Below are 23,063 nucleotides of genomic sequence, written 5' to 3'. Positions count from 1 at the left end.
GGAGCTATATTGCTTAATTGAAAACAAAACTGCAAGAAGCTAACTTAGCATGTTTTACAATTACTTAATCATCTCTGAATGCATAGGACGGATGCATTACTTACAGCGCCACTGGGGGGCACTGCAGCACAAGACAAGAAGACCGGACCGTCTCCGTTGGTTCCCCTGGATGGTGAACGCATTAACTCATTCTCTGCACATGCCAAGCAATACTGAGTTTTAATTATGAAGCCTTTTGAACAGATATGGGGAACAACAGGATGTACGTCCCAGCTCACTTATGTTTTTCTCGCCCATTAACCTTCGTCACCCAGGCTGGCTGGCCCTGCGTGTGTAATGCCTCTGACTCACGAGTGAGGCTGCCCTCCCCGGTATCCACTCCTCTCTTGTGCACATCTGTGCGTTTCAGTTCCCTCTGTGAGGACTCCCTCTCTCTCAGCGGAATATGACTCTTTTCTTTGATTAAATTTGGACTTTATAAAAAAATGCTGCGGGTCATTGTTGAATCCGCCAGTGGGATCCCCAAAAAGAAACTTGGAAACCCAGATCCAATTGCTGGGGTTGTCTTCAGAGGTGAGACTATTGCTTTGACTTATTTTTCTGGGGAACTGTGAATGCTCCGTTAACTTACCTCAGCAACACTGGTTATGCACACAGTGTTTCACTTTCTTTTAAACTATTTCCTGTCACCCTAAAGGTTGTGGACATCACTTTTGCAGTTAAATTCGGTCGCAGTATAAAGTATGCATCTATTCCTAGAGTTTGATTTAAGTATTTTGGTGGTGATTCGTTATCAAAATGAGGAGTAGCCTACATCCTTATAAGGTCAGAATAGCCCTCTGTCCAAAGACAACAGTAACATTTTTTGCCCATGAGGCTTGATGTTTATATTTACAAAAATAGATGACTTGGTGCATCCTGTGTTCCTCTGTTTCCAGCAGATTGTAAAAAAGATTCAATCATTTATTTTTTTGGAAGATGCATTTGTGTCCACTATGTTGTCTTGGGCATAATGAGTTTTTGCAAATAAATAAGGTATTGTCCACTGTGTTTCCAGGTGAAAAGAAGAAAACCAAAGCAATTGACAATGAACTGAATCCTGTATGGAATGAAGTAAGTGCAGAATTAGAGTTAACTGTAATGTGTGAGAGTTACACTGTTGACTGAGACATGATAAGTCACCTGAGAGCTGCTGTTACCTCAGTTAAAACTACATGTTGTTTTAACTAATTATAAAGGTCTCTTCCCTGTGATTACAGGTGCTCGAATTTGATCTGAAAGGCTCTCCCTTGGATGCATCTTCATTCATCAACGTGGTTGTCAAAGACTATGAGACAATCGGCAAAGACAAGTATGTATATGACAAGCATCCAACAGAGGAATTGTGACATTTGCATATTTCATATTGTGTGCTAAAGTGGATTGAACTAATACATGACCCTCACCCTACCCCATGAGTAATTACTGATCATTCAAACACACTCCTGCCTCTGCGTAGGAGGGCATATGAGTGTAAACAGCCTCCCCAAATGAGCGTGGGTGGTCCTAACAGAACCCCCTTCCTTCCAAATACCTGTTATGCTTTGTAGTGCAGGGCATGACCCAAAGGAAGTCCTCACCATACCTCAGAGGGTTACCTTTATAGAAGACAGATGTGATATTGCAATCTGTGAAAGTGCAGTTGCAGTGAACTGATACTACAAGTACACTATTCTAACAGTGTGGTTGAAAGTAGTCATTATAATCTTTCCGTAAGGGGCAGAGCAGCATGTTTTAACTTAGCTGAGCTATATAACCACAGGACTCACTGCGACCATGTTAAGACTTGCATGTCTTGTAAACAATAACTCTCCAGCTCTCACAACACGGGAATGTTGCCTTAAAAGGAAATAAAGTCACTTTTTTTAACCTTCCTTAAGAAAGTCTCAGACTGCCATATATGTTTTTTTAATACTCTGCATTGTTTTTGATTGTTTATCTGTTTGTATAGCGTCCATCTTTTTGTCTCTGTGCAGTGCAGACAAGAGGGTAGACCAAGTAAAAACATTCCCACTGAGTCACTCTGGTGACTGATTGTGTTTAATGTATTCTGGGGCAGGCACAAGGGGTGGGGGGAGGGTGGAAGGGTGTCTGCATCAGCCACGCAGTCACTTGGATATTTTTCCATGATCACTGCCGTCACCGCGTGAGGGGGGTGAACAACAGAGCTTGCGCTGGCTTGTCATTGGCACATCTGTGATGACTAGTTGTAACTCAGCCTGTAATGCTCTGCAGAATTAACTTTAGCTGTAGTGTGAAGCTGATTGTGAAGAGAAAATGTGTCTGATTGAACATGGAGGTCTATTGTTTTAAAAAGAAATGTGACTCATCGACGGGTATCTAATCTGTGGTACTTAACAAGATAAACCATCTTGTTGACTGCTCAGTTTGGCAAAGACTGTTTCACTCCTGAATTAGCTTTGTTTAAAAGTGCTATGCAAGTAGTGGAAAATATATCAGCATGCCAGGAAGACCATTTTCTGGCTTTTTCACTGTGGTTAAGTCTGTTTAGTTTTTTTCAGTGAAGCAGTTCCACATACTTGAGACTAGATTTTCAGGGTGAGGGTTTAAGTTTTGTTTTCTGGTTTCCTAGAAGTATGTATACAAACATTAATTTGTATAAACCAGTCCTTACATGTGGCCTCTGCAGAAGAGATAATAAACTGCCGCACCAGAGTTCCCCTCCTATCCTCCACAGCTGACCCTGCTTTCCAAGGACAACCCTTTCTTTTTCTTTTCTTAAATCTCTGTGAAATAATAAATAACGGGACAACTGTTGAGAAGAAGAGAGGAAAAACAGAGCCAGAGCATGATTATGAATATGAGTTTGCTTGCTTTCATGTTGCTTACACAAGACTGCCTTTCCACCGGCCTTCTTTCCCCTATTTGTCCAGCCTTTAAGTGGGCACAGCGCGCCCAGCACATGCCTGTGGTTGATGTTAATTGTTTCCATCTTGTGCACTTGTACATCATCTCGGGGGCTTGCCTGAGTAACCAGCCGGTCCTTGTCACACAGCAAAGTATCCCATTTGTACTCTTGGGAGATCACAAATGGCTCACTTCTCAAAACTGTCCAGACAAAGTAAGTGGATGTTTGTCACGTTTGTTCAGGATGATTTAAAAAAAAATGTCTGATGTGTTGCAAGCCATTGTGATTATTAATCACTGTTGCTACATGACTTCTGTTTTAGAAAAAGTAGGTGTTGTTGCTCGGTTTGTCATAATATGTGAAGAAGTGAAATAGGGAAGTAGAAACCGCCAACTATCCAGAGCAGCGAGCAATTCCAGTCACAAACACTGCATCCAATCCCCTCATGTAACTGCGTGAGTCCATGACAGATTGTGGAACTAAAGCATCCTCCCTATTGTTTCTTTAGCTTTACGTCCTTGTGGTCTTTTTTAAACAAAGACAATATTCTCCCCCAGCGGCAGTGACTTATTTTCTGACTTATATATGATTGTCTGACCAAAGAAAAAATGTATGTGATTGCTTTACAGGTTCATTGGCTCTGCAAAGATCTCTCTGAGAGACTTGGCCAGTGGTCACACAAAGTCCCTCCCGTCCAAGAATGTGCCCTTGCTCAATGAGAAACAACAGCCTGTCGGGGTGAGAACATAAATTTAGTTGACAATATGATCCTGATCCCGTGCACCATGCATCACCTAAAGCAGCTTCAACTCTGCCAGATGATGCCTGATATCTGTTTGGGTCCACAGGAAGTAGTGGCATTAGTTGAATCCCATGACATGTCATTTGCTATGAGACATGCACAGATGATCTGAAAAGACTAATTGAGAAACATTTACTTTTTTTCAGGCAGCCATTAATTTGCTCATTGGGTATGAACCACCTGCAAGCAGTACTCCAGACCTAAATGATCAACCTGATGGAGACACAGCTCATGTGGACGGCGGTAAGTAAACAGTTAAACTAAGAAATGAAAAGAGCTGGTTGTGTTTCATTTTTTATCGCCTCCCAAAAGAACAAAACAGAACTTCACTCCCCTTTTCAATGATTCATGTATTTGGGTATCGCCACTAGGGATGGGATGATATGCGATTTTATCACGGTAGAAAACATAGTTAGTTGGTGGTGAATTTCCGTTATGTGGATAATCTTGAATAGTGTGTCCTGCAGCTGCCAGAGAGACTGCTGGGTAACCAACAATAAAGGAACTGCAAAAACAGGCTGCATACGCACCAACCTCAAAAAAAGTAAAAGATCAAGCATGGTCTTATTTCATATTGAAAGATATGATGGCATTTCAAACAGTTGGCTTTTTAATACTGTTTTCACTAAAAATGACATTCACTAAAAAGTGGTGTGTCTCCTGTGATGATAAAAGTATTTGTTTCTTTACAAATGTGAAGTGATTCCAGTGTGTTTTGGGGCCGTTTTAAGAGTTTTAAGTATATTTTGGTGATTATTGGGATAGTATCGTTAAATTGCAATTGTTTTGGCCAAGCTGATTGTAACATGATATTGTCATATTGTTACATGCTTAATCCCCACTCACAAAAATAAGCAATAATAAACACACAAAAAGTAAAAAGACAAAGATAAAAATAGTAGGACCAAAGGACAGAAGTAGGACCTGCGGTCCATCTTTCTTTTTAAAATCTTCATCTCAGTCATCTACGTGATGGGATGAGGTTAAATCACATATTATTCTTGTAACTCTTTATGAATCTTGCTTTGTTTTTTGATGTATGCAATTTTGTGTAAATATATTATGCTTTTGGTGGTTTATTTTGATTGATTATTGTGATTTTATTCTAAGATGTTCCTGCAGCTGACTTGCACCTGATACTTATGACTGGCTGTGCAGTTTTAAAATGAACACAACCTCTCAGCAGCTGTATTATGGTTTTCTGTGAGTTCAAAGGAGGCCCAGGATTTAAACGTTCATTGGTGGTTTTCCTTGAATTACACATTACTTTTTCATATCCAACAGGAGATAACAACTCCTTAAACTACTTTAATGCAGGAAGAAGATTACTGCCTCTCGTTGTTTTAATACGACTCCTCAGGCTTGTACGTTATGAGGTATCTCCTAATATAAACACAAAAGTGTCCACCATGTTGTTAGGAGGTTAGCAGACACTTCAGACGCTTCCAGCTCCAGTGAGAGGGTGTTTGTTGTCTGTTTTTGTTGTATACAAATGAAGCTGAGAGAACACTACAAAGTGAAGTTGGAATATTGATGATTGTGTGATTTTTGGGGTTTTGCTTTACAGGAGGCAGTGATGAAGGTGATGAGGGTGATGAGGGGGACACAGACGTCGAGGGAGGAGGTCAGAGTGGAAGCCCAGGAGCTCCCACTTCGCCAAGCCAGCCTGGGAAACGCAGACACAAGTCAGTCCGTCTCAAAAGCAAGAGGCATAGAGCCTTGGCCAATAAGCCTCAGGACTTCCAGGTATTGTCCATTTGATTTCTCTGCTCCTGGATAATAACAAATACTTAGGATGTGATTTTTATAATTTGTCACATGAATGACAGCAGGCTTTGCCAGTGTAAATAGAAATTGAAGGGAGGGCAGCCTGTAGAAAGTGAATTATAATATTTACTCCTCATTTTGCAACAGTGTGAACCTTATTATGGTTTTGCATCAGGGCAAGCAGTTTCACACACATGATTTTCTTTGTGAACATATTTTTTGTTCCTGTTTAAATATCCTGAAATATTTATTATTATTATCTGCACTGAATAAATTTATATTCATCAACTCATATGAATCAATGTTACCTTTTCAAGAAGGACACAGATGGGGGCGTTGGCGGCTTAGTGGTAGAGCAGGCGCCCCATGTACAAGGCTGTTGCCGCAGCGGCCCGGGTTCAACTCCAGCCTATGGCCCTTTGCTGCATGTCCTTCCCTCTCTCTCTCCCCCCTTCACGCTTAAGCTGTCCTATCAATTAAAGGCTAAAATGCACAAAAAATATCTTTAAAAAAAAAGAAGGACACAGATGATTTGTCTCACTGTTTGTTCAACTGCCTCACTCTTGCTTGCAATCTTCAGATTCGCATTCGGGTCATTGAGGGCCGCCAGCTGCCTGGCAACAACATCAAGCCAGTGGTTAAGGTGAATGTATGCGGACAGACTCACAGGACCAGAATTAGAAGAGGAAATAACCCGTTCTTCGACGAGGTAATGAGTCCATCACCACAAAAAAAAAAAAAAACACATACTGTAGAGATACTTTCACTTTGCCTTTTTTTCTTGCCTGTCTGTTTTTAACATGCTCTTGTCTTCTCTCTTTGCCACTTAATCTCCACCAGCTTTGATACCCCCCCTGGGTTATTTTTCTCTGCACTGGCAGCAGTGATATGACAGTGGACCTTAAAGGCAGTGTCTTCAGCTTTCTTGCGTATCTCACTTCTCTCATATGCATTTTCTTCTGTCTCAGTTGTTGCCAAAGCATCTCAGCTTAGTAAACTGTAAGTCCTATAATGTTGTCACTGATAATAAAACGTGTCTGACTTCAAAATGTGTTGTGCAAACAGTGATAAGGGAAATACTCATACATCCGTGGCTTGTTTTGCCCCTTAGATGTTTTTCTACAATGTTAACATGCTGCCCTCAGAGCTGTTCGATGAGAGCATTAGTCTACGGGTGCGTAGATAACTCTAATTTTCTTTCACAAAAATAAAAAGGCTGTCCATCATGTGAGAATTTCTCTAACACTGTGCTTTTCTTGACAGGTTTATGACTCGTTCTCTCTCAGAGCTGACAGTCTGATGGGAGAGTTCAAGGTATGCCAAGTAAACTACTTTTAACCCCTTATTTCTGCTTTATTTATTTCAGAAATTTGACCTGTAGTGATTTACTTGCTAGTAGGGAGTTCAGTGCAGCAGAATTGTGCCGTTTATCTCCAGCAGGTTGACAGATTTCAAATTGTCCATAATTAAAATATTTTTTCTTGCTTACACAGCTGGATGTTGGCTACATCTATGACGAACCAGGTCAGTATTTCCATGTAAAAGTTATACTTTACTAGATTTGTGTAAATTATGTAGTCTGTGTTTGAACATGTTTTTATTATTGTACCATGTCCAGCTCATGCCATTCTGAGAAAATGGCTCCTCCTGAGTGATCCTGATGACTCAAGCTCGGGTGCCAAAGGCTACCTGAAAGTCAGCATAATTGTTGTGGGCACTGGAGATGAGCCACCGGTGTGTGTACCGTCTTTCTTCCCATCAAGTTTCCCTCTACTACACACACAGGACAGATCAGTTTTGAAAAGATCATGACAAACTCTCCTCTCCTCTCTCCTCCCCTCCCCTCCCCTCTAGACTGAGAGGAGAGATATAAGTGAAGAGCAGGACGACATAGAAAGCAATCTTTTGGTGCCAGCGGGTGTCACGATGCGATCGGCCACGCTCAGCCTCAAAATCTACCGTGCAGAGGATATGCCACAGAGTAAGTGGCACATCAACTCCTCTAACCATTGTGGTGTAATGCAGTCAAATCCCCTTGAAAAACTTCTATTCACAAGTTGTCTTTACATTTCAGTGGACGATGCCTTTATTCAGACGGTAAAACAGGTCTTTGGAGGAGAGGGAGACAGGAAAAATTTGGTGGATCCATATCTGGAAGTCAGCTTTGCTGGCAAGAAGGTATTTCATGTTTAACTAAAAAGAAAATAAAGTTTTTTAATTTTCTTACTGCGTGAATATTATTTATATGCAGCGGTGTTTTCTTTGTTTTTAGCTGTGCACCAAAATCATTGAGAAAAACGCAAATCCAGAGTGGAATCAAATCATCAATCTCCAAGTCAAGGTAAGAAAGATACATATTAAGATGTGTCTTATGAGCTTGATTCAGATTTCCAAAGCACAAATCAACACTTGCCTCTGTCTCCCTCTGCAGTTCCCGTCCATGTGTGAACGTGTGAAGTTGACTGTGTATGACTGGTAAGCGCCAAAATTCATTCATACACAGCTGCACAAATGACAGTCATATCACAACAAATATTTGACATGCCAATTAACTCTTGGCAGGGATCGTCTAACCAAGGATGATGCCATAGGATCAACGTTTTTGAATCTGAGCAAAATATCTTCCTCTGGTGGAGAGATTGAAGGTAATAATGTTATCTATATTTTTCTAATTAATGTTGTCACTCAGTGTTTTTGATATTAATATGTAGCACTTAATGTCTATGTTTTTTCCCTACTGAAAACAGATGCACGAGCTGATAGCAACACAGTGTCCGACTGTATGTATGCACTTGTCATCTACCTTCTTTAACATTTTGCTTTATAGCTGAGTGTTTAGCCTTCTGCGTCAGTGTGTGTGTCTATTCTCATGCACTGTATTGCTTTAAGCCTCGAACCTGTCCAGATGTGTTTATAATCAAAGTGTCTATATGTTACAGTGAGCACTGCAGCATCAGAGATTGGTTTTCTCCCAGCGTTTGGGCCTTGCTACGTCAACCTGTACGGTAGCCCGAGAGAATTTACTGGCCTGCCTGACCCATACGATGACCTCAACTTGGGGAAGGTAAGTCTACGCTGTTAGCTCAGCACAGAGGGCTACCTACTGTAGGTATAGACAGCTGATGTTTTACCTGCATGACAATGTGTACATGAGGTTTCTGCTTTTTGATCTGTTGCAGGGTGAAGGGGTCGCCTACAGGGGGAGGATCCTTGTTGAGCTGTCCACTGAGCTGGATGGGAAGGTTGATAAGAATGTGGATGACATCTCCAGTGATGACATCCTGGTGGCACAGGTACACGCTGCCGTCTGTAACTCTGTCATACTGTAATTACTGCTGTCTCCTTATTTATCTGATTTATCTCATAATGCTTTTGATAAAGAGTTTAAAGTTTTGAATGTGTAAGTTGTCATATATTGCTTAATTGCTTTATTCTTGAAAATGTCAATAACAACAACAATGTGCATAGATTGATAAATATCACTACAGGTAAGAGGGAAAAATTGTATTTTTGATTTTAGGTTGAACTGTCCCTTTAAAGAGTTTCCTGACAGAAGATTTCAGTTGCTCAAAAGAGGTTTCTGGTCCATAATCCCGCCCCTAACCTCTAACACTGCCACATCCTTTTTGATTGAGTACAGAAGTACCAGCGGAGGAGGAAGTTCTCTCTATGCGCTGTGTTCCACAGTGCGTGCATGCTTCAAGAGCCGGGTGAGCCAATCCAGTTCGAGGTCAGCATTGGTAACTATGGCAACAAGATGGACTCCACCTGCACGCCCCTGTCGTCCACCACCCAGTACAGCTTTGCTGTGTTTGATGGTATGAAAAAAATAATTCAAAAGAGTAACTAAGATTTATTTCATTTTATAATCTGGTTTTTAGTTGAGGAGCATGAGGGAGCTCTGAATGCATTACATAGTATTTCTACCTTATTAAATGTATTTTTTATTTAAAATTAGTAGACTTGCACCGATTTATTGGCAGTGCTTGGAATCGGGCTGGTTTTCACGTGATCGGCCGTGACCTGCAACCGGCCGGGTAGTCTAAAATATGCCTATTTAAAATGCTGGTCAAATTCCCCTGATTGACATTGTGTAACATCAGCAGCGCACACATACGCACATGTCACATGCACATGTCACACGGACAACTTTCTTCTTCTCTCTTTTGGTGTGTGCGTGAATGATTAAGGTGAGAATCCACCCATGTTTCACTTTCTCACATTGCCCAAGCTGTGAGTTGCACATGTGCATGTGTGTGCGCTGCTGATGTTACATGATGTCAATCAGGGGAATTTGACCGGCGTTTAAAATCAGCATATTTTAGACTGACCGGCTGGTCTCAGGTCATGGCCGATCACGTGAAAACCGGCCCGATTCAGAGCACTGCTGATAAATTTAAAATAGTTTAAAATAAATAATTATGAGTTGTACTCTGATGTAACAGTGGACACTGGGCAGTTCTTTCACTGTTTACTATGCTATTAGTCTGTGTTTATGGGTTCATGAGGCCACAGAGAATGAAAACTACATGGACATCAAATGTTAGTGAGCTGTCCACTCCACAACTTGTATTTAAAATGACTGCGTATATTTATTTTGTATCCCATAGGTAATCACTATTATTACCTGCCCTGGGCTGACACTAAGCCTGTAGTGATTCTCACTTCATACTGGGAAGACATCAGCCACCGTCTAGACTCTGTCAATGTTCTCCTCTTCATCGCTGACAGACTGGTGAGAAAAAGTCACAGTGTCACATGATGTGCATGTCTACACAGGCAGATACTGCTCAGTAATCTCCTTTTATCTGTCTGTTGATTTTTTTTTTGCAGGAGTCCCACCTCACCTCTTTAAAAACAGCCATACTAGCCAAGGTGCCCGAGACACGTCTGGCAGAGATTTGGCTCAAACTCATCAACCACATGATTGAGGACCTGGAGAGGTAAGACAGGACCAGACGGACATTGGACCTGTGTGTTGAATGACGTAATGCCACAATACAACTTATCATTATGAAAACTGTAGTGTGGTTATTGCTGTTGGGTCAAATACATTTGTAAGTGATTGAGTTATGTTCATAGACTCTTTAAAATAATGGACGTAGTTTCCATGACGTTACCCACTGGTTTGTGGACTCCCATTTTAAAGCCAAGAGTTCTGCATTTTGGTCATTGCTATCTTGGCTTTTTGGAACCAGAAGTGACCATGGTTGGACAAGAGGGTGGAGTTGTGGAGGACTGAGGTGTGGATCAGACTTAGACTGTAGCAGTGCCTTGCAGACAGGCTGTCACTTAAGCGGCCTCACTTTTAAATATGCATAACTTTAAGTCTGTGCATTTGTCATGAATGTTGAAATAAGCTAAGACCAAAACTGTTTTGATTAACTTGCATCTGGAGCCAGGCTAAAGCAGTCATTCAAGGAAATGCAGTTTTTGGCAAATCCATGTTGGCTTCATTTTTAGCATTGGAGGCTGCCACTTGGTTATGTTATTTATTTATTCATTTTTTGTTACTCATACCAACAACATTTTGACAGTTTCCAGCTTCCAGTGCTGGAGAGCCAGTCCAATGTGACTGCACTGGATCTGCAGTTGAAAAACCTGCGTGATGCTGCCATGGAGGGTATCAAAGAGATGGCCAGTCGAATGAGAGAGGAGGCCACGGACGTCAAGGCCACTGTTGGTGACATTGAGGACTGGTTGGACAGAATCAAGCAGCTGGCAGAGGAGGTCAGGAAAAGAATAAAATACAAAAATGCTTTGTAGCTCAAAAAGAAATCAGTGAAAATTAATGATGTTACTAAAATGTTGTGTGTCTCCATCAGCCTCAGAACAGCATGCCAGATGTGATCATCTGGATGTTAAGAGGAGAGAAGCGAGTGGCGTATGCTCGAGTACCAGCAAACCAGATCCTGTACTCCAACTTTAGCGAACAGGCGCGTGGCAAACACTGTGGACGGACCCAGACCATTTTCATGCAGGTACAAAGCTAACATACAGTAACACATTTATTTATTTGTAATTAGATATTTCACGTTTAAATTCTAATAATATGTGTTTGTCAGTACCCCATGGATAAAAACAAAGGCATGAAGGTCCCTGTTCAGCTGCGGGTCAACATGTGGCTCGGTCTCTCTGCCCATGAGAAGAAGTTCAACAGCTTTTCAGAGGGAAACTTCAGTGTGTATGCTGAAATGGTATGTTAGCTTAAAAAAAAAAAAGCTTTTATTGACACACAATCAGGTTTCAGTTGTGTTATCTCTCTTATCTCCCCACAGTATGAGAACCAGGCCCATGTTATAGGGAAGTGGGGAACAACTGGCCTGGTTGGTCGCCATAAGTTCTCAGATGTGACTGGAAAGGTGAAACTCAAACGAGAACGCTTTCTGCCCCCACGTGGATGGGAGTGGGAGGAAGACTGGTTTGTTGACCCCGAGCGATGGTAAGTTTAAGAAACTCACTTTATCACACACAAGCACGTACACTCAAGCTTTCCTTCGTGATTCCTAGCTTGTACAGTCTCAAGTACAAACATCCTGTTATCACTCCAGAACCCTGCACATATTTCAACTCTATTATCTATGCATTGGCAGTAATCATCAATCATTGCGTGTACCAGTCACATCTTGAACACAATCACAGGAAACGAAAAGGAATTTTGGCATCAGCCACTTTTCTGATTTAAGGAGTTCTCCCTCCCTCCTTTAATGACTCCTTCTGCTCAAGCGCTTACAGTACATTCTCCCACCAAGGTTCATGTCAACAATTTTAGCTCTCTGAAGCCTGTCTTCCTGAGCTGTTCCGCTCCGTTTATCACAGTCTGACATAGCTGCTGTCTGAGTCACAAAGCTTCTCATCAACCTGTGTGATGTGGTGGTGTTTTCTACAGCCTGTTAACAGAAGCAGATGCGGGCCATACAGAGTTCACTGATGAAGTTTTTCAGAATGAAACACGTTTCCCTGGTGGGGAGTGGAAGCCCGCTTCAGAGCCCTACACAGACGTGGTACGACCTGCAGTACTGCTCTCACACACAAATTTAATTTTTGTGAAAAATATTGGTGAAGATAACAGGATAAAAACTTGTCTGCTTCTTAGATTCTAATGTTATCAGTGTTTCTTGTGCTTTTATGTACTCAGGAAAGGTGGGTTGCTTTGGATTTATGTAAATAAACATGATGGAGTTTTGTGGATGTGACCTGCTGAGTCTGGTTATGATATGTAGTTTTTATTAGGGCTGCCGCTAATAATTATGACAGTATTTTGTGCACTTGGTCTGAAGTTCTGGTTTGTCCCTGTTATTTAAAGCTTTTTAGCATCTTTCAGCCTGTTGTTTTGCTTTTATGGCATGCAGCTTTACTATTGTGATTCACTTTGATTCCACACACAGCAGGCAGCAGCTGTCTCAAGATAAAAATTGCTGATAAATCCACTCTATGCTGCTCCCTGCCCTGTAACAAACATCAAACAAATGAAGTTAGCAACTAGCTTGTGAATGCAGTGAAGCATTTAGCAGCTAAACAGCTTAATATTTCCCTCAGGAGTTGATGGAGAGAAAAGCTGAGCTAGAAGGAGAGTTAATATTGGACTTCATCAAGCCCCAAACAGCCAAAAAAAGTATTTAATGTGGGTTTTAGGATTGTAATCACTAAAATGCATTTGAAAAGTAAGATGCTCTTTGCATCTGGGAAGGTGTGATCAACCAGTATTTGTATTTATCTACAAGTAGATTTGCCTGAGTTACTTTAAGAATTAAATGGCAATCCATAATTTTGTGTTTACTAATAATAATTAATTAATTCTGTGATCACTAATCTGGGTTTGTGTTGTGAAGAATGGAGAAAAGGTTCCAAGCCCAGCAGATTTTGAATGTCCACCGGGATGGAGCTGGGAGGACGACTGGACCTTTGACAGCAACAAGGCTGTAGATGAGAGAGGTAACATGAACACTAACACTAAAACTTCTCTTCGTTTTGTTTTTTTGTGTGAAACTGTGCGACTTTAACTTGGTGTGTGTGCATGTTTGTGTGTCCTTTGGTACTATAGGTTGGGAATATGGAGTCACCATTCCCCCCGATGATAAGCCCAAATCCTGGGTTGCAGCAGAGAAAATGTATCACGTCCATCGTAGGAAGAGACTCATAAGGCCTCGGAGGAAGATAGCTGATAAAATGGCTGTTACTGAGGTGAAAAAGAGATGTGGACTCGAGGCACATGACTTGAGTCAGACTTGAGTCACAAATTTGATGATTTCAGACTTGACTTGCCAAAATAAAAAAAAAGACTTGCAACTTGACTCGGGCTTTAATACCAATGACTTGTGACTTCAATTGAGCCTTTTCACTTATAAATACTTGACACCATCCTTTATTAGTATAAGTAAGAAATAATAAGTAAAAGTGTGCCACAAATCAATTCATTTTCCTTCATTTCCTGAATCAGCTGACATAACGCTATCCATTTCCAGCAAGTTGACCACCAGATCCTCTTTGTTTGAACCAATCTGTCAGCATCTTATCAAGTTGCAGGAGAGAACCATGACGAACTAACAATACGTTCCTGAGCGGACTCGGGAAATGAGTGCAAAGACTTAAGACTTGCTTGTGACCTGCAGGACAATGACTTGGTCCCACCTCTGGAGGAAGAAGAAAAAATAAAAGATTAGATTTAAGAGATTTTTATGAGTTTTTCATTCTTTTCCTGTCCTTGTGTCCTTCACAGAAACGAGATCCAGGGGAAGGCTGGGAGTACTCCTCCCTGATTGGCTGGAAGTTCCACAGGAAGGAGCGCTCCTCTGACACGTTCCGCCGCCGCCGCTGGAGAAGAAAGATGGTCCCATCAGACTGCATCGGGTCCTCTGCCATCTTTAGGCTGGAAGGGGCATTAGTGAGTTCCCCCTGAGAACATTGCTGAATACATGTTGTGCTCTTACATTTCCCCCCATCAAGGCAGTTGTCATGGCAACAGCCGCTACTTTATGCCATCTGAGTCATATCCTCTCATTATCCTCCTGCATGTGGCTGTTCCTGTCAGATGTTGGCAAATCACTCAGGAAGTTTATTTTAGTTGTGCACTGTTTTCTTCAAATCTTTTTAAATTCTGTTCTTCTAAGCACCTCACCCTGCGTTTTGTTAACAGGGGGTTGATGTTGACGAGAAGGCCAGTAAAACGGATGCATCCAAAGTATTCGGCGCCAACACACCCACTGTTTCCTGCCACTTTAGCCGTGAGTAGTTGGGTCAGATAAAGTGATTGCTGGTCACTCACTCTAGTTGCTGATTGTTTCTTCAAAGCCCCTGATGCAAGATAGCATTGAATCAAAAACCCAGTAAAGTCTGGATAAATCAGCAGTGTGCCAGATGTCCTGTGAGATTATGTTGTGTTTGGAGGTGATACGGTTGAACATGCTGATAATGTTATATCTCCCTTCAGGGTCGTACCTGTACCATCTGAGAGTGTACGTGTATCAGGGGAGGAATCTCTGTGCAATGGACAAAGACAGCTTCTCAGGTAAAAATAAGGCAGACAACATGTGACACAGAAACACAAAAGTACAAGCCTGATCAAGACGAATACATGAAATCTAATCAGGAGGTACAATTCTACCAAATAAAAATCACAGCAGAGATTTTCACAAGTCCAAAATGGCAAATCCGAACCCAAATGGACCCTCAAGATTCCTTCCGAGATCCGATTGGATGCAATGATTTTTAAAAGTATATTTACCTGACCAGTTTTTGCCGAGATATTGCAGACCCGATGCAGTGCATGTTCAAGAGGCATGAGACCTGAGAACTGGAAGAGGTCTTGAGTCTATTTTATCGACCCAGCAAATTGAGATTAAATTAAATTGCTACTAAAAATACCGTCCTACTGCTAAAAATGTTTTTCAAGTCTGTTTATTTATGTTTCAGATGTCTTTTTTAGTTTAATTTAATTCTATTTTTTTTTTTTTTTTAATTTTTTTCTATTGTAATGTGGGCTGCCGTAACACCTGCTGGTGACCTGTTAATGCGAGTTCCAAACTGCTGAGATAGATCATACAAATATACTGTAAATGTTTAAACCTTGTCAATATGGACATGCAGCACATGGTTAGATTCTCCACAATCCAATCATTCAGTTAATTTTACGTAAACCATGAGCACAAAAGCCTAATTTATTCAAATTTACGGACGTTATCAACAAGAGAGTTTGGAAAATAGTGATGACTCCTTACATTTGTAGTGTTCAAAAAGTCTGAATGTGTGTCCATTCCTGGAAACGTGGATCTGAATCTGTATGGGTCGTGGGTTGGCTTTTAGGTCCCGGGGTCAGGGCGGACCTGTGAAGACCTCTACGTCACAAATTCACACATTCTGTCTCACATTCCCATCAAAATAATTCTCTGGTCCTCCTCAGATCCCTACGCCCATGTGTCATTCCTGCATGTGAGTAAGACCACAGAAGTCATAAGGTCCACTTTGAACCCCACATGGGATCAGACTCTCATCTTTGAGGACATCGAAATCTACGGAGACCCTCAAACTATCGCCCGCAACCCTCCTGATGTGGTGGTGGAGCTGTGCGACAGTGATCAAGTAGTACGTTGTATATTTAATCTACCAGATCAAACCACGCAGGCATACAGACTTTTATCTTAGAAATATGACTTGGATGCATGGTGGATGTAATCAGGCTTTGCTAAGTCTTACTCTGCCTCTGCACTTTTTTTACAAGGGTAAAGATGAGCCCATGGGTCGCTGTACATGCCCTCCAGTGGTGAAACTGAACCCCAGTGTGGCCGTCAGCCCCAAGCTGCTGTGGTTCCCGGTCACAAAAAAAGGTCGCAGTGTTGGGGAGGTACTGATGGCTGCAGAGCTCCTACTGAAGAACAAGGTAACGATGACACCAAAGAAAGTAAACGTACTGTAATGTAATAAAACTGTACTCATGAGGGAATGCTGTGCTTTGCCCTCCAGGCAGATGACGGAGATATGCCCCTTGTGCCTCCTCGCCGGGGTGAGAAGCTCTACATGGTTCCCCAGGGAATCAGACCTGTGGTGCAGCTCACTGCAATTGAGGTTAACGATCCTTTGCCCTATAAAGTATCTTGACACACATTACATGATCAGACAAGATCAGCCCAACCCTAAGATTTCTGTTGTAGTTGCATTTAATCCCCCCCCTCCCCCCCTTCACCTATCTCCTACCTCCATGCTGGCCCCTTAATCTGCCCATACTAGTTTTTCAAAGTGTGTTAATGTGTTTATTTGATTCCTAGGTCTTGACTTGGGGCTTGAGGAACATGAAGACCTACCAGCTGGCCACAGTTTCCTCTCCCAGCTTGATAGTGGAGTGTGGTGGTGAGATCGTTCAAACCGCTGTAATCAAAAACTTCAAAAAGAACCCCAACTTCCCTGGATCGGTGCTGCTGCTCAAAGTGGTACAAACCCTCAAACTTTCTGAGAATAAATATTCCGAGACACCTGTAAATGTTTCGTGTCTAGATTGTCCACATGTTCTTACATGGCTGATTCTACTCCCACTGTAGCTGCTTCCCAAAGAGGAGATGTACACCCCTGCCATTGTGCTGAAGGTCATCGACCACCGGCCATTTGGTAGGAAACCAGTAGTGGGTCAGTGCACCATTGACTGCCTGGAGGAGTTCCGCTGTGATCCGTATCGCATTAACAGTGAAGTCTGCATGTCAGCTAGAGGTATACACAATTGCATAGCCCCCGGCAGGTACACGCACACTTAGCTGTATACAGTAGAGGCTAATTGTATCCTGTTTCATTGACTTTGCAGTGGCTATGATAGCTACTGCCCAGGGCGATGTTGTCATAGACATTGAGGAGAGTCCCATCATGAAAGCTGAGGTAAATACTAATGCACCCATAAAAGGTTAGAGACAGTATTTTCACATCTACTTCCTTTCGTTGATAAGTTTTCTTTCTTTGCTTCTCATTTTGCAGCTTCAAGCAGAAATGGTGAGATTGTCTCTTTTCACAAATTGTTTCCTGATAGACAGTAAGTAAGTAAAACACTTAGTTCATCATTATTTTCCATTGTGTAGCAGGATGAGGCAGTAGACTGGTGGAGTAAGTTCTACGCTTCTGTTGGAGAGCAGCAAAAGTGTGGGCCTTACCTGAAAAAGGGATACGACACATTGCAGGTAAGAACATGCCGGGGCACAATAAATGATTTAATCTTTCCCTTGATTCCTTGTTTGTGTTAGTTTTACAAGCTGCAGCAAGCCAGCTGTAACAGACAGGGTTGTGACCAAAATGTCCTCATTCTTGTTTTTCCTGATAAGAGTTTGCAGTATTATATATCCAAAACAGAAAGTTTTTCTCTCAGATGCTGACAAGAGCACTCAAACATTGGGGAGATTCTGTTGATAATTTTTTGAACCAAAAATAAAAACGTGGGAGCTCTGTGAAAGCTTGCAACTAAGGTGTGAAACAAACCAATAGTTAGGTTGAAAGCTCACAATAATAAAAAGTTTGACTTAGTTTTGTGCAGCAGATAATGCAGTGGATTACATTAGATGTAACATATGCTCTGCCCTCTGTGTTGTCTTATTTTATTTTGTGGTTTTAAGGTATTTAACAGTGACCTAGAGGAGGTTCCTCAGTTCCAGGGACTCACCGATTTCTGCACAACGTTCAAACTTAAGCGAGGAAAGAATGAAGATGAGGAAGATGATCCCACGGTGGTTGGAGAGTTCAAGGTAAAGAATTTGAGGGAGTGACCCTGCCACTCAGCATCTCATTTTACCTGCACTAATCTATCAGGGGTAATCACTGCTTTTACTGTTGCACAGTGACTTTCCATAGCCTTTATCCGCCCTCTGGTGGAGAATTTTGGAATTTCAGTCAAAGTCAATGGATTAATTTGGCAGCTACAAACTAGTACTGCAGATGTGGGTTCAAGGAGGGAACATAGCAGCAACATTGTATATGGATGATATTACATATAAAGCCTGCAAACTGGTATGCCTGTGAGGCTGTGAGTTTGCCACAGTGTTTGGCGCTTGTGGAGTTGAAATGCACAACTTTCATCCTGTCCTGAATTTATATTTCATTTTAACTATACCTTGCACTGCCATTTAGTTTGGATTGTAGAGTTAATCCTTTGACCTCCATATTCTCAGGAATAGGAATACAGCAATCATTTTATCATTTTATTTTGTTTTTAGATTTTACTGTTCACAAACATTTGCTTTATGATTGAAGTTTTGAGTTGTGTTACTTAAGTTAGAGGCACTTTCCCACACTGAGTGAATAGTAAAGCCGCATTTAAATTTACAATTTACAAACCACAGAGATTTAATTTAATTTATCCTCTGCGGTTCTTCAGTCTTTTGTTATCTGGGCAGGAAAATGGTCTAGAATAGTAGTTCTCAACCTTTTCAATGTCAGGGACCCCTAGATTGATAAACATTATAGGTAACAGACCCCCATTTTTGTTTCAGGTTTTGTTCTTAGATATGATTAAAACACAAATCCTATAGTTGTCAGCTAAAGTTGTGGAGGTAACTGTGGAGGAAGTGAAACCTATGATCAGAATAGTCACTCTTATGACTCTTACTCACAGTGGGCTCACTTCTATATTGAATTAAATAGTGGAAATAAACTATTCTCTATTTTCGTGGCAACGCCTAGAAACTCCTTCAGGGACCCGAGGGGTTTCCTGTACCCCTGGTTGAGAACCACTGGTCTGAAGTTTCTGTGTGAATGTACTTAACTTGCAGAAGAGATGTGGTGCTAATGATGCCGTCCTCTCTCATGATATTCAGGGCTCATTCAAGATTTACCCACTGCCCGATGATCCAGGGGTGCCACCTCCACCTCGCCAGTTTAGAGAGCTCCCTGAGAGCGGACCACAGGAGTGTCTGGTCAGAATTTATGTGGTGCGCTGTCTCGACCTTCAGCCTAAGGATACAAATGGCCTTGTGAGTATTATATGTAGCTGGAACTGAACAACAACCCCTGATTTAGTGATGAAGGGTTGAGATACGACCAGGCTCACTTATAAAGTAACAAAGATGATTGAAGCTACTTTTTTTCCTTTGTTTCAGTGTGACCCATACATTAAGATTGCACTGGGAAAGAAAACACTAGATGACAGAGATAACTACAAACCAAACACCCTGAATCCAGAGTTTGGGAGGTGATGCAGTGATGTATTCAGCTTGTTTATTTTTCATTCATTCAAATGATTTGGGACAGTTTTAACTTTATGTAGGAACATATAGATGCAACACATGCATTAAATGTCCTCCATTTTGTCCAGGATGTTTGAGCTGTCCTGCTTCCTGCCTCAAGACAAAGACCTGAAAATTGCTGTGTATGACTATGACCTACTGAGTAGAGATGAAAAAGTGGGTGAGACAGTCATCGATTTGGAGAATAGACTCCTGTCTCGTTTCAGGCCCTGCTGTGGCCTGCCACAGACTTACTGTGTGTAAGTATGTACTCTTACAGTACAATATCTACAGCACAGTTGATACATCCTAGAGGGTAGACTAGGGAATTTTTCTATGATACGTTTTAGTTTCTCAAATCCAAAACTGAAAAGCTACATTTTTCTTACAGCTCAGGGATCAATCAGTGGAGAGACCAGCTGAAGCCTTCTCAGATCCTCCAGAGCGTGGCCAGAGTGAGAGGCGTCCCTCCTCCACGCATAGAGGGAGATGGCAGCTCACTGTCTTTCTCAGGAAAACAATACAACCTGCAAGAGTTTGGTACTGTAATTTTCAAATGCCTTGCAGAATGAGTGGGATTTGTGGGTTGCAGATTGTAAATACATCATTCAAAGTTGGCCCCACCTCCCTGGCTCAGTGGCTCCTTTTAAATGTGTGCACATATATATAAAAGAAAATACCAGCAGAGGGAAGTGCCTCTGCAGACACAGACATTGCTACCCTCTTCTTGTGGCTCATAAATGTTAATTGAGAGGGATTATTTTTGTATGAGTCCACATATCTTTTTTGTTTTAGGAAAATCCTTCTCATTCTGCCTTTAACAAGTATTAATAAGCGTGCTACAGTTGTTGTTTTGTTTTTTTTTTGCTTAGTTTGACCGTTTGTATATCTTTGATATTAATATTCATCTTCTACACTATATTATCTTTCATCCTTGACTTTTACAATCTGCTGTGCCCTTTGCAGAGGCAAACGCTGTGATCCACCCACACTTGGGCCCAGCCAGAGAGAGGCTGGCTCTGCATGTCCTCAGAAACCAGGGCTTGACACCAGAGCATGTGGAGACCAGAACCCTGTGCAGCTCCCACCAACCCAACCTGTCTCAGGTTAAAACCACAGGAGTAACACTGCATTTATTATTTTGGTAGCTTTACAGGTAGAAGTAAAGCTTCAAAGTATGAACATAATGTTCTGTGGAATTCACATTTTAATGTTGCTGTATAATAGCTGTGTTTAAAGAGTCTTTTCCACACATGTAGGGAAAAATTCAAATGTGGGTCGACATTTTCCCCAAGAGCCTTGGTTTGCCAGGTCCTCCATGTGATATCACCCCACGCAAAGCCAAGAAGTAAGACACTTGGCAAAAATAACATTACATTGTATTGTATGTAAGCATCAAATCTAACGTTGTATATTTAAAACAGGTACATTTTGCGAGCCATTGTTTGGAACACAACCAATGTCATTCTGGACGAAACAAGCATCACTGGTGAAAACATGAGTGACATCTATGTTAAAGGGTACATCACTTGACCTTAACCATTCATTTGTTTTCAGGGCTGGGCAATATGTTGACATTATATCAATATTGTGATATGAGACTAGATATTGTCTTAGATTTTGGATATCGTAATATCATAAGTGTTGTCTTTCCCTGGATTTAAAGGCTACATTATTTACTCAAATATATTGTGATATTTAATTTTCTCTATACCGCCCAGCCCTGTTTGTACCTATATAGGCTTTACTTTAATATGCATTTTTTAATCCATTTGACGGATTCACAAATCCTAATTCAACATTACCATGCTTCCTAGATGGATGCCAGGCATGGAGGACAACAAGCAGAAGACTGATGTCCACTACAGATCCCTGGATGGTGATGGAAATTTCAACTGGAGGTTCGTCTTTGACTTTGACTACCTCCCAGCAGAACAGCTGTGTGTCGTCTCAAGGAAGGTGAGTGAGATCATGGAGCGGGAACAAAGAATCAAGTAACTGTTGTCCATAATCATTTATAATTTTTGTTGTGCTGGTATGATGGCGAGTAATGATCTGAATAAAGATCTGAATATGTCTTTTTACAGGAACATTTCTGGAATCTGGCCAAAACTGAATTCAGGATTCCTCCTAAACTGATCGTCCAGATATGGGACAATGACAAATTCTCCCTGGATGACTACTTAGGTGAAACATTATTGTTATTAACCCCATTTATGCCATGACCACACCCACACAAAGGCCCTTAAAAGATAGAGATATTTAAGAGAGAACTGCTGCAATAAAAGACAACTTATTTTCTATCTATGTCACTGTTACAGGTTCAGTTGAGCTGGACCTACTCAATCTGATCTCTCCTGCAAAGAGCCCAGAAAAGTGCAGCCTAAAGATGCTGCCCGGGATGGCGGGCTCACCCACCTCCAAAAAACCACCGCCCAACTCACTCTTCTCCCAGAAGTCTGTGCGAGGCTGGTGGCCATGTGCACTTGAGAAGGATGGGAAACATGTGCTTGGTGTATGTTGATGTTCATAACACAATCACTAGTTCACGTTTTCTTTTCCTGGTTACTGTTTAAAACTGGTTAAAAACTCCACAGGGAAAAGTAGAGATGACACTGGAAATACTGGAGGAGAAGGAGGTGGATGAGAGACCAGCTGGCAAAGGCAGAGATGAGCCAAACATGAATCCCAAACTGGACCCACCCAAGTAATAAATCTGAGACCTTAAAGCAATTTTAAAAATGCATGAAATTTGATTATGTTGTTCTATGAACTGCTCAACGTGAATGATGTAAATGTTTCTTTCTGCATTTAACAGCCGCCCTGACACATCATTCTTCTGGTTTACAAACCCATGCAAGACCATGAAGTTCATCGTTTGGCGCAGATTCAAATGGATTTTCATTATATCGATTCTTCTTCTGCTGGTTATCTTGTTCTTCGGGATCCTGTTTTACTCCCTACCTGTAAGATTACTTATATTTCTGAAACTGCCATACTTAATTTTAATCCACCACACATTGTTTTTTCACAGTATTTTGTAATCTGAATTAGTTTTAATGTTTGTTTCACATCTACAGAACTACATCTCAATGAAGATTGTGAAGCCCTACTCCTAAGAAGCACTGCAGAGAGATTGTCTGCCTTCCTCATGCAGAATCTACAGTCCCATTGACTGTTACCATCCCTCAAAAATATGCAAAAGCTTCCTCTGCTGATGCTATAGCAGACTGATAATCAGCATTTACCTGGCACACAATACTATCGTTTTTTGCACTTCTAGTATTGCTTACAGTACATTTCTTGTGTTGCAAATAATCTCTCTTATGTTCAAATTTTAGACAAAAAAAATCAAGAATGTCATGAATATATTTTAATAAACTTTGTCATAAATAAA

General features: G+C 41.3%; 1 protein-coding gene across 2 annotated transcripts; it reads left to right on the top strand.

Annotated features, from left to right (window-relative positions):
- The first annotated feature begins 369 nt into the window (after nt 1-369).
- Nucleotides 370-23,063, top strand: myofl (myoferlin like). 2 transcript variants are annotated; one of them, XM_049599905.1, is made up of 54 exons: nt 370-573; nt 1,058-1,113; nt 1,260-1,351; nt 3,538-3,646; nt 3,857-3,953; nt 5,278-5,456; nt 6,058-6,186; nt 6,589-6,651; nt 6,741-6,791; nt 6,971-7,001; nt 7,096-7,211; nt 7,332-7,458; nt 7,552-7,655; nt 7,750-7,818; nt 7,909-7,952; nt 8,040-8,122; nt 8,225-8,257; nt 8,417-8,541; nt 8,657-8,770; nt 9,118-9,295; nt 10,088-10,212; nt 10,311-10,420; nt 11,015-11,207; nt 11,303-11,458; nt 11,543-11,674; nt 11,756-11,919; nt 12,367-12,481; nt 13,310-13,412; nt 13,522-13,661; nt 14,197-14,361; nt 14,614-14,701; nt 14,908-14,985; nt 15,877-16,058; nt 16,195-16,353; nt 16,437-16,538; nt 16,739-16,900; nt 17,009-17,174; nt 17,266-17,336; nt 17,433-17,447; nt 17,537-17,632; nt 18,062-18,190; nt 19,259-19,414; nt 19,541-19,632; nt 19,756-19,926; nt 20,058-20,206; nt 20,633-20,772; nt 20,926-21,014; nt 21,091-21,186; nt 21,484-21,625; nt 21,754-21,853; nt 21,988-22,181; nt 22,264-22,373; nt 22,485-22,632; nt 22,747-23,063. In XM_049599905.1, the coding sequence occupies exons 1-54, from the start codon at nt 486-488 to the stop codon at nt 22,783-22,785; spliced, it is 6,165 nt and encodes a 2,054-aa protein (XP_049455862.1). In that variant the 5' UTR covers nt 370-485; the 3' UTR covers nt 22,786-23,063. The 2 variants fall into 2 exon arrangements, with proteins under 2 accessions (XP_049455862.1, XP_049455860.1); XM_049599903.1 differs by having other exon boundaries at nt 17,534-17,632.

Source organism: Epinephelus fuscoguttatus, linkage group LG16 (assembly GCF_011397635.1).
Source record: "Epinephelus fuscoguttatus linkage group LG16, E.fuscoguttatus.final_Chr_v1".
NCBI classification, from domain to species: domain Eukaryota; kingdom Metazoa; phylum Chordata; class Actinopteri; order Perciformes; family Serranidae; genus Epinephelus; species Epinephelus fuscoguttatus.
This window is presented reverse-complemented; position numbering and strand designations above follow the sequence as displayed.

Coding starts and splice junctions, on each gene's coding strand:
- myofl (XM_049599903.1), top strand. CDS start 486: ATGCTGCGGGTCATTGTTGAATCCGCCAGTGGGATCCCCAAAAAGAAA. Junction 574..1,057: donor TGCTGGGGTTGTCTTCAGAG/GTGAGACTATTG, acceptor CTGTGTTTCCAG/GTGAAAAGAAGAAAACCAAA. Junction 6,792..6,970: donor GTCTGATGGGAGAGTTCAAG/GTATGCCAAGTA, acceptor TTGCTTACACAG/CTGGATGTTGGCTACATCTA.